This window comes from Triticum dicoccoides, chromosome 3B (assembly GCF_002162155.2).
Source record: "Triticum dicoccoides isolate Atlit2015 ecotype Zavitan chromosome 3B, WEW_v2.0, whole genome shotgun sequence".
In the NCBI taxonomy this organism is placed as follows: domain Eukaryota; kingdom Viridiplantae; phylum Streptophyta; class Magnoliopsida; order Poales; family Poaceae; genus Triticum; species Triticum dicoccoides.
This window is the reverse complement of record NC_041385.1, coordinates 763,747,142-763,758,900: the sequence shown is the minus strand read 5'-3', so window position 1 is coordinate 763,758,900 and position 11,759 is coordinate 763,747,142. Positions and strand designations below refer to the sequence as shown.

Below are 11,759 nucleotides of genomic sequence, written 5' to 3'. Positions count from 1 at the left end.
TTGACAACATCTACGCCCACAACAAATTTGTGTTCTACTCGTGCAAAGAAACTACGCATAGACCTAGCTCATGATGCCACTGTTGGGGAACGTTGCAGAAAATAAAAAAATTCTACGCTTCACCAAGATCAATCTATGGAGTTCATCTAGCAACGAGAGAGAGGAGTGCATCTACATACCCTTGTAGATCGCGAGCGGAAGCGTTCAAGAGAACGGGGTTGAGGGAGTCGTACTCGTCGTGATCCAAATCACCGATGATCCTAGTGCTGAACGGACAGCACCTCCGCGTTCAACACACGTACGGTTGGGGAAGACGTCTCCTCCTTCTTGATCCAGCAAGGGGGAAGGAGAGGTTGATGGAGATCCAGCAGCACGACGGCGTGGTGGTGGAAGCAGCGGCGATCTCGGCAGGGCTTCGCCAAGCTCAGCGAGAGGGGGAGGTGGTAAGGGGGGAGAGGGAGGCGCCAGGGACTAGGGTACGGCTGCCTTCCCTCCCTCCCTCTTTATATAGGGGGCCTAGGGGGTGCGCCGGGCCTGGAGATCCAATCTCCAAGGGGGGCGGCGGCCTAGGGGGGGACTTGCCCCCCAAGTCAAGTGGGGCGCCCCCCCCCCCCCCACCCATAGGGTTTCCAACCCTAGGCGCAGGGGAGGCCCAAGGGGGGGCGCACCAGCCCACCAGGGGCTGGTTCCCTTCCCCTTTCAGCCCACGTGGCCCTCCGGGATAGGTGGCCCCACCCGGTGGACCCCCGGGACCCTTTCGGTGGTCCCGGTACAATACTGGTGACCCCCAAAACTTTCCCGGTGGCCGAAACTGGACTTCCTATATAGAATTCTTTACCTCCGGACCATTCCGGAACTCCTCGTGACGTCCGGGATATCATCTGGGACTCCGAAAAACTTTCGGGTTTCCGCATACTAATATCTCTACAACCCTAGCGTCACCGAACCTTAAGTGTGTAGACCCTACGGGTTCGGGAGACATGCAGACATGACCGAGACGACTCTCCGGTCAATAACCAACAGCCGGATCTGGATACCCATGTTGGCTCCCACATGCTCCTCGATGATCTCATTGGATGAACCACGATGTCGAGGATTCAAGTAATCACGTATACAATTCCCTTTGTCAATCGGTACGTTACTTGCCCGAGATTCGATCGTCGGTATCCCAATACCTCGTTCAATCTCGTTACCGGCAAGTCACTTTACTCGTACCGTAATGCATGATCCTGTGACCAAACACTTGGTCACTTTGAGCTCATAATGATGATGCATTACCAAGTGGGCCCAGAGATACCTCTCCGTCATACGGAGCGACAAATCCCAGTCTCGATCCGTGTCAACCCAACAGATACTTTCGGGGATACCTGTAGTATACCTTTATAGTCACCCAGTTACGTTGTGATGTTTGGTACACCCAAAGCACTCCTAAGGTATCCGGGAGTTACACGATCTCATGGTCTAAGGAAATGATACTTGACATTGGAAAAGCTCTAGCAAACGAACTACACGATCTTGTGCTATGCTTAGGATTGGGTCTTGTCCATCACATGATTCTCCTAATGATGTGATCCCGTTATCAACGACATCCAATGTCCATAGTCAGGAAACCATGACTATCAGTTGATCAACGAGCTAGTCAAGTAGAGGCTTACTAGGGACATGTTGTGGTCTATGTATTCACACATGTATTACTATTTCCGGATAACACAATTATAGCATGAATAATAGACAATTGTCATGAACAAGGAAATATAAAAATAATAATTTTATTATTGCCTCTAGGGCATATTTCCAACAAGAAGATCCTAAAGGCTTTACTTGGCACAAATACTACTTAAAACACAAAAAACACAATCATAACATTTGCATAATTGTGCAAACACTCAAGAACAGAAAGCAAAAAAATGTATTCATTGGGTTGCCTCCCAACAAGTGCTATAGTTTTACGCCCTTAGCTAGGTATAATAATTTCAATGATGCTCACACAAAAGATAAGAATTGAAACACAAAGAGAGCATAATGGAACATATGATAAACACATTCAAGTCTAACATACTTCCTATGCATAGGAATTTTATAAGCAAACAAATTATCAAGACAAGAAACTTCTAGCATATGCAAGGTAGAAGAATAAAACGTTGACGATCTCAACATAACGAGAGGTAATTTAGTAATATAAAAATTTCCACCACAATATTTTCCTCTCTCATAATAAGTAATGTGGGATAAAATTCAACAATGTAACCATCACATAAAATATTCTCTTCATGATCCACATGCATACAAAGTTAAAAATCTTCCAAAATAGCGGGATTAACATCAACTAAAGTCATGACCTCTCCAAACCCACTTTTATCAAAATTTTCATAAGATTGATCATGCTCCAAAGTGGTGGGATCATTTTTACATAGAGTTGACACTCTTCCAAACCCACTTTCAATATTATCGTAAACATATTCATCATGAGGCTTAAATAAATTTTTATGATCATAAAAAGAATCACCCCAATCATGATCATTGCAATAAGTAGAGGACATGTCAAAGTTAGCATCCCCAAGCTTGGGGTTTAGCATATTATTAGCACTATTGACATTAATAGAATTTATTGTAAAATCATTGCAATCATGCTTTTCATTCAAGGAGCTATCATGAATCACTTCATAAATTTCTTCATCACAATTTTCAGATTCACGAATCTCAAGCAAAACTTCATAAAGATAATCAAGTGCACTCAAATCACTAGAAACTGGTTCAACATAATAAGATCTCTTAAAAAGATTAGCTAGTGGATGAGGATCCATATCAATAGATTTTTAGCAAGAGAAGATGCATGCAAATAGAAGGCACATGGCACACAAGCAAACATGAGATCTGGCAAGAAAACCGTGAACGAAAAAGACAGGCGAATAAAATGGCAAATTTTTGTGAAGTGGGGGAGAGGAAAATGGCAAATAATGTAAATTGCGAGGAGATGAGATTTGTGATTAGGAACCTGGTTATGTTGAAGATCCTCCCCGGCAACGGCGCTAGAAATTCCTTTTGATGTCGCTTGAAGCTACATCGTTATTTCCCCCAAAGAGGAAGGGATGATGCAGCACAGCGGCGGTAGGCATTTCCCTCAGATACGAAACCAAGGTTATCGAACTAGTAGGAGAACCAAGCAACACAATGTAAACAGCCCCTGCACACAAATAATAACACCTCGCAACCCGACGTGTTAAAGGGGTTGTCAATCCCTTTCGGGGTACGGCGCCTCAAGATAGGCAAAGGACGTGAGGTAAATTGTAGTAGATTGATAGATCGAACGCCAAATAAAACAAATAAGAATAAATTGTAGCAAGGTATTTTTGTATTTTTGGTTGAATAGATCTGAAAATAAACGCAAGGAAAAAGATCGCAAAGGCAAATATATGAGAAAGAAGACCCGGGGGTCGTAGGTTTCACTAGTGGCTTCTCTCGAGAAAGATAGCAAACGGTGGGTGAACAAACTATTGTTGGGCAATTGATAGAACTTCAAATAATTATGATGATATCCAGGCAATGATCATTACATAGGCATCACGTCCAAGATTAGTAGACCGACTCCTGCCTGCATCTACTACTGTTACTCCACACATCGACCGCTATCCAGCATGCATCTAGTGTATTAATTTCATGGAAAAACGGAGTAATGCAATAAGAACGATGATATGATGTAGACAATATCCGTTTATCTATTGCGTTAGATATAGATCCCATCTTTTTATTCTTAGTAGCAGTGACACATATGTGTCGGTTCCCTTTCTGTCACTGGGATCAAGCACCGTAAGATCGAACCCACTACTGGGCACCTCTTCCCATTGCAAGATAAATAGATCAAGTTGGCCAAACAAAACCCAAATATCGGAGAAGAAATATGAGGCTATAAGAGATCATGCATATAATAGATCAAAGAAACTCAAATAACTTTCATGGATATAAAAAGATATAACTGATCATAAACTTGAAGTTCATCGGATCACAACAAATACACCGCAAAAAGAGTTGCATCATATGGATCTCCAAGAGACCATTGTATTGAGAATTCAGCGAGAGAGAGAAAGCCATGTAGCTACTAACTACGGACCCGGAGGTCTACAAAGAACTACTCATGCATCATCGGAGAGGCACCAATGGAGGTGGTGAACCCCTCTGTGATGGTGTCTAGATTGGATCTGGTGGTTCTGGACTCTGCGGTGGTTGGATGAATATTTCGTCGACTCCCCTAGGGTTTCTGGAATATTGGGGTATTTATAGAGCAAAGAGGCGGTCTGGGGGGCACCCGAGGTGGGCACAACCCACCAGGGCGCGCCTGGGCCTCCTGGCGCGCCCTGGTGGGTTGTCCCCTCCTCGGGACTCCCCCAGGTGCAACCGGGGCCCAACTTCTTCTGGTCCATAAAAAATCTCCATAAAGTTTCGTGGCATTTGGACTCCGTCTGATATTGATTTCATGCGATGTAAAAAACATGGAAAAAACAGGAACTGGCACTTGGCACTATGTCAATAGGTTAGTACCAGAAAATGATATAAAATGACTATAAAATAATTATAAAACATCCAAGATTGATAATAAAACAGCATGGAGCAATCAAAAATTATAGATACGTTGGAGACGTATCATGCCGCCATCAACAACGGTCTTGTCGGCAAGACTAAGATCACGAAACAAAGAGGGTCCTCTTTCCTTTCCATTGACCTTCTTGTAGACTTGATTTTCTTGTGTCGTGAATCCATCCTCATCCAATTCTTCTGGTGGACCCTCATCATCTGACTCATACCTACACATACGGCTATAAGGGAGGTTACAGTCCATGTCTTGTTGATGCACAATGACATCCAAGTCACCAGTGGGAATGTAATGAATCTCTTCTTATTCCGCATACATATCAACTTGAGCAATAGCATCTCCATCAACATGAGCAATGGCATCTTCATCAACATGAACATTTGCATGTTCGTCGACATGAGCAACAGCCTCATCTCCAACATGATCATCACCTAGAAGAACTATGGCTCTAGCATTGATGTCCTCTTCATTTGGTTGGCTACTTGGTGGTTGGCTACCCGCATTGTGGTCATACACCACGACACCGTCATGTATTTGGGAGTTCCTGTTCAAGTCGAGTAGTGGCCGAGGAACTTCAACCTTTGTGGCAAATAACTCAAGTGACTTGTCTTGTGATCCCTCAACTTTCTCCTTATACACATCGCAGTGCAATTGAGAGGTGATGGGCATACTCTTTAATCGGGATTTTACTCCCACTCCCACATCATATCGCCCAATAAGCTTCACACCATCACTTGGATTAATCCAATTGAGGACGCTTCTCACTTTCATGACAATATCATCATACCTCGGGCTTGTGTCAAAAACCATGGCCTCCTCCCCTTCGTCAGTATTTCCATCCATGAAAGCCGCCTTGTCCAAATAATGCACATTCACTAGTTTATCCATCTGAAAACAATGGAACAAAATTGAGTCATCCATGGACCGGCCATTTCATATGGATGAACTATCTAAAATATATAATTTGAATCAAACAACTAGTATACCTTAATCATAGCACTAACCCTAACCTAACTAAACCCCTAACCCTAACAATTAAGCTAGCTTGCCACAACAAGGATTGACACAAATTACTTAGGCCAACCATAAATGCACAATAAATGCAAAACTAGAGGAAGAACTAGGGCTTGCAAAACTAGTTGGTTCCAAAAAAAGTAGATGATTTGAACCAACCAAATGAAGGGGGGTGGGAGAGGTACCTTGGGTGATGCAAATGCCCACGATCCACGAGACAAATCCCAAGCAATGGAGCGGGGTCTAGTGGGTGCTTGGGTGGGGGAGAAGAGGGGGAGAGAGTTAGAGCTCGGGGAAGAAGATGAGTGGAGTGGGTGGGTGGTTAGTGGGCCCCACAAACCTTATCCTCTAGGACCCTACCGCCAGAGACCTCGGTGGTAGGGTGTTGGCGCTTACCACCAGGGTCAGCGGCTGTAGGGCCCTTTGCCACGTTAGCGCCCGTTAACGGCCAGATGACCGTCAACGGAACCTACCGCAAGGCGTGGCGGCGGTAGCCTGTGTTAAGCTACCGCCAGGGCCTCCGGCGGTAGCCAAAAGGGTCAATTCTCGATATTTTTTTTCATACCGGGGTCAGATCTTGCTAAACTACGTGAAAAGGGTCAAAACACGAAATTTTGCCTCCCATCGGTTTCTGGAGTTCGTGCCTGCCAATCAGGACGCGCCCAGCGACATGGAGCCCGACGACGCTGGTTCTGGGGCTTTTTGGTTCTAGGCCTTGCATTGCCACACATTTTTGCTAAGCTTGCCTAAGGTTAATTCATCAAAATGAGAGCCACAAGTTGGCAAGCCTAAGGGAATCTTGTCACACTTTTTGTGTGTATGTCATATGGGACCCTAGTGTGGCTTTGCCTAAGGTGTGGCTTGAACCAAACACTCACCTAAGTTGATCAAACTTGCCTATCCTTATGTGTGGCAACCTTTGGCAAAGTTAGTCACAAACCAAACAGCCCCTCTGTGTCACCAGGAGAACCTTCCCATGAACAGTGGCGGCCTCTGATTCGCTGCATAGCGATTCTACGGATGTTATTTCTGCTACATCAAATCGACTTCAGCAGCAACTCGCATGACTAGCTCTCACCCCCAACGTGTTCCCTTACCCAGTCACAAAGTGGTATAATTAAACCTAAAGAATATAAAGATGGTTGTATTCGTTGGGTGGTTTTTGTGCTACAGGTGAACCAAAGAATCTGAAAGAAGCGATTGCTGATTCGAGGTGGAAGAAGGCCATGGATGAAGAATATGTAGCTCTCATGGAGAATAAAACATGTGGTCTTGTTCCACCAATGAAGGGCATAAACATAACTGACTGTAAGTGGGTGTATAAGGTAAAAAGAAAATCTGATGGCACTATTAATAGGTATAAGGCACGTCTAGTAGCTAAAGGTTTCAAACAGAGATATGGTATTGATTATGAGGACACATTTAGTCCAGTAGTCAAAGCTACTACTATCAGATTAATCCTTTTAGTTTCAATCTCCAGAAATTGGTGTATGCAACACCTAGATGTGAAGAACACGTTTCTGCATTGTGTTCTGGAAGAGGAAGTCTTCATGAGACAACCTCCTGGGTATGAGAGCACACAGTCACCACTTCATGGACTGAAACAATCACCAAGGGCTTGGTATTCTCGGTTGTCCTTCAAGTTACAATCTCTTGTGTTTTTTCCTTCAAAAGCAGATACCTCTTTGTTCTTTTATCATAGGCATGGGATAACTATTTTTATGCTTATCTATGTTGATGACATAATTGTTACAAGCTCGTCTTCCAAGGTAGTTGATGCTCTGCTAAAAGATTTGCGCATGGACTTTGCACTCAAGAACTTGGGAGATCTTCATTTTTTTTCCTTGGGATTGAGGTAAAACATATGGGCAGTGGTATTGTTTTGTCTCGGGCAAGATATGTGGAAGATGTGTGCTTCAGCGTGTGGGCATGAAGGGGTGCAAGCCAGCCCCCATCTATTTTGGAAAAGTTATCTCTTCATGATGGGGAGATTCTTGGTGCAGAAGACTCTACCAGGTACAAGAGCATAGTAGGGGCTTTACAATACTTAACATGGACTAGACCATATATTTCATTCTCAGTCAATAAAAAGTCTGTCAGTTTTTACATGCCTCACTAGTGTACATTGGACAGACGTGAAAAGAATACTTAGATATCTACAAGGAACAAAGACGCGTGGCCTTAAACTTGGAAAGTCAGACTCAATGTTGGTAAGTGCTTTTTCAGATGCAGATTGGTCAGGTTGTCCTGATGACAGAAGATCAACAGGAGGCTTTGCAGTTTTTTCTTGGGAGCAATCTTATTTCTTGGTGTGCTCGCAAGCAAGCTACCGTGTCTCGTTCAAGCACAGAAGTTGAATATAAAGCTTTAGCCAATGCTATTGCTGAGATTATTTGGGTCCAAAATATTTTAGGAGAATTAGGTGTACATCATCCAAAGTCGGCCTCTCTTTGGTGTGACAATCTTGGTGCAACATATCTATCAGCTAATCTTGTTTTTCATGCGGACCAAGCATATCGGAATTTGCCGGAATCCGTCCGAAACTCGCCGGAATTCTTCACCGCACAACTGCAAAGGCCGCTGGACACTAGAATCGATCACCGTCGGTTTGAATTGGACGAGCTCGACCTCACCGTGGCCTCCCGTGACCTCAGCCTGGCCGCCAGAATCCTCCCGACCCGGCCGGCAAAGGGCACGGCTCGGTCGGTGCGGCCGGCAACGGAGCAGGGCACAGCCAGCGAGCGACGGGACGCGACCGGCGGGGATGGGCGCGGCTGGCAAACGACGGGGCGCGGCCGGCGGGGCGAGGAGGTGTGGCTGGCGGGGACGAGGCGCGGCGGCGGCCGACGAGCGACGGGCACGGCCGACAGGACGCGACCGGCGGGGATGGGCGCGGCTGGCAGATGACGGGTTGCGGCCGGCGGGGCGACGAGGTGTGGCTGGCGGGGACGAGGCGCGGCGGCGGCCGACGGGCGACGGGCACGGCCGACAGGGCTAGGCGCGACCGGCGCGGCCGGCTGGGGGAAGGGGTCACTCCGGCTGGGCTGGAGGAAGGAGCTCTTATCCCAGTTTTACAGTTTGTTTTACGGTATCTGTTCGGCCGTAGCTAAAACGGACCCTTAAAATGCCTTTTTTTGACCTTTATCCGAGTTTTACAGTTTGTAGTTTTAAGGGGTCTGTTAGAGATGCTCTAAAATTTGCTACTGGGGAAAGTTTGGGAACAGCCGGATGAGAAAGAATTTAGGCATACAGAGTGGCTCCAAATTCGACCGGACCAAAAAAAAAATCAGAGATGAGAAGAAGAATACTTTTGCTGCTGTGGAGAGCCTGGTTCCTCGGGGACAACTGTGTGCACCATGACGGCAAGGAAGCAATCTCGCGATCGGCGCTATTCCCGGTCGCGTGTGAAGAGGAAATCAAAACCTATCTTCCCGGTCGCGTGTGAAGAGGAAATCAAAACCTATCTCTGTCGGACGTTGGGAATATAAGGGCAAAAAGAGCTGGTCTCTGTCGGCCGCATCACTCGCACGTCCCAGGAATCAGCCAGCTTCAGCTTTGCCTGTGCAGTGGGAGAAGCCGCCTGAGGGTACAGTAATAATAAAACTAAACGCTGATGCAGCGTTTCTGTCAGAAACTAGAAACTCTTGTGCTGGTGCTGTCGCCCGAGACCACAAAGGAGAGGACTGGTGTTTATCTCTGTGAGTAAAAAAAAAAAAATTGATCGTCTGCAGATCAGTGGAAGAGGAAGAGTGCCAAGCAATCTTGATTGGACTCAGGTCGCCGTTGCCCCTGTATCATGGTCCGCTCCGCTGATCATTGAAACTGGCTGTGCCTTGATTGCAAAAGAGCTAGAGCAGAACAAGCCCACCTGAATGTACCACCTGATATCATGGTTGTACTCTCTCCGTAAAGAAATATAAGAGCATTTAGATCACTGCTTTCTTTACCGAGGGAGTACTTATTTAGGTAGCTATCCTCGAAAAAGAAAAACATCAACTGATAGTAATTCCTGACATTCAAAACGGAAAGAAAAAAAAAACCATTGTGTTTATCTCGACAAGGGCTTCAAAACAAGACCAGGGCAAACATTTTTCTGTCGCCATGCTGCCTTGTGACACCCGCATTCAGGATCAGCTAGCGACGTCATGCTTCTTCTCAATGTTGCGGTCAGTTCCATCGTCGGCTCAACCAACGAGAAGCTGCAGCAACACTCAACTGTATGCATATACTCCCTCTGTAAAGAAATACAAGAGCCTTTAGATCACTATGTATTTCTTTGCGGAGGGAGTGGCTTTCTTTAGGTAATACTCCTACTAGTATAATTTTTATAGTTAGTTCTACTATTGATCCAACAAGATGATTTTCTGTTTGTGCATGACGAGGCAGCAAAAGAAACACAAGTTTGAGAGTAGGTTCAAAATTAATTGGAAGTGGAACTGCGTCGTCCTGTATGCAAGGCTGCTGTTAATTTGTCTGAACAATTAATTTGCTGGGGAAGTAAACAGCTGAATCAGTAGTGCTAGGGAGAGGAGAGGTAATCTGGTGCACGAATCATTATAGCTAGTATAAGTATGCTGCTGAAAAATAAAATGAATTGATTTAATGTTGTGCTCATGCCAGTAACGTCTGTTCTAACAATGAAATGCAATGCCACTTGAAGAAGGAAAATAACCAAACCCAAATTGGGCAAACACACGTAGAGTTAAAATATGACGATGACATCACCTAACACAACAGGCCGGACACTGGAATGCAGCATCTCCACTTAGGTTCAGAAAACTAAAGGATAGCTGCAGCTGCAGCAACGGCAAGTCGGCAACACCCAGCCACACAAACTTAACAAAGTTGCCACTCATCAGCACAGACATAAGAGCGCACTTAGTTATCATACCTATGATGATTGCTACTGTGCTACTGATGGTACTCCACTCCACTTAATATGACCGAGCAGATTTGTCTGATGAAACATGCTTCCTTTCGAGCGCCACGCACTTCCTACTTCCTATAGTTGGTTATGTTTCACTACTACTACATATACTACTCCCTCTGTACCGAAATACTTGTCGTTGGGAGAAAACCAGTACAAGTTCCCCCTGCGACAAGTATTGTGGTACAGAGGGAGTATACTACTAGGAGGAAGTACCGCTTGTATCAGTTCAATTTAGTAATTTACAATGTCTTTCTTTCATTCACTGAAGTGCACGCACACTGGCTGATGATTGGCATGGCATTTCTTCTCTCAACGTAAGCTGACCTCAGACTGATCTTATACTCCCTACAAACCAACTCCTGCTCTTGTAGTTGAGATCCGTCATCTAAGCTTCACTTATTCCTGCAGACAAGCCATACTGGTTGTTAGATATATATACATATCACAGGCAGCTTACGTACACTTTTTTTACGCTAGTTTACACACACACACAATATATATAACCAACTCGTGAGCAAGACTCAGACGATGGCGACCCCCACCCACCAGTGGCCCATCCCCCTCGCACGGCAACAGTACCCTTCATCTGGCGTGCTGCCATCACAGCCACTCACACGAGCTGCTGCCGAGCAACTTCTTTCTCAGATCCCAATCACAGGGTGTCACCGTTTCTGCACAGACGGATGCCAGGACCCTCCATTGAGCAAGCTTCATCACTAGGGAGCGTATGTGGGCCTCTCTTCCCAAATGGGCGACCCAAAGCTGGACATTACCTGGGAATCGCAAGTGCCAAGCGAAGTCAACATATTTGGCTGGCTGCTCCACCTTGACAGGCTGAACACCAAGCAAAACCTCCTTCGGAGAAACCTGCGGACCAATGCTGCATGTTCTCGGTGCCCTAATGGTACTGAAGATCAACACAGCCTCTTCACATTCCGTGTTACTTGTAGAATGTGGCGTATGATTGGTATTCTTCCAAGCACCAGATAATTTGTCGACATCTGGTCCTCACCGAATCTCCTTGGGCTAGCTACCAGTCACCGTCTAGCATTTCATCCTCATCCTTGTTCTCTGGAAATTACAAGAGACTAGAAATGCCAAAGTGTTTCACAATGTTGAGCATGACGCCATGGTGTCAAAATCATCGCTGACCTGACGGTTTGGTCCAACAGACATAAAGTCTAAGGAACAAAAAGAGGACACCCGTACATGCCATCACTACCTTTC

General features: G+C 45.6%; 1 protein-coding gene across 1 annotated transcript in view; it reads right to left on the bottom strand.

Annotated features, from left to right (window-relative positions):
* Positions 1 to 10,265: 10,265 nt before the first annotated feature.
* Positions 10,266 to 11,759, bottom strand: part of LOC119278357 — an 8,645-nt gene continuing 7,151 nt past the window's right edge. Inside the window, exon 11 of the mRNA XM_037559713.1 lies at positions 10,266 to 10,934. Within this exon, the coding sequence (XP_037415610.1) occupies positions 10,929 to 10,934 (6 nt within the window). The 3' untranslated portion in view covers positions 10,266 to 10,928. The remainder of the gene's footprint in view (positions 10,935 to 11,759) is intronic.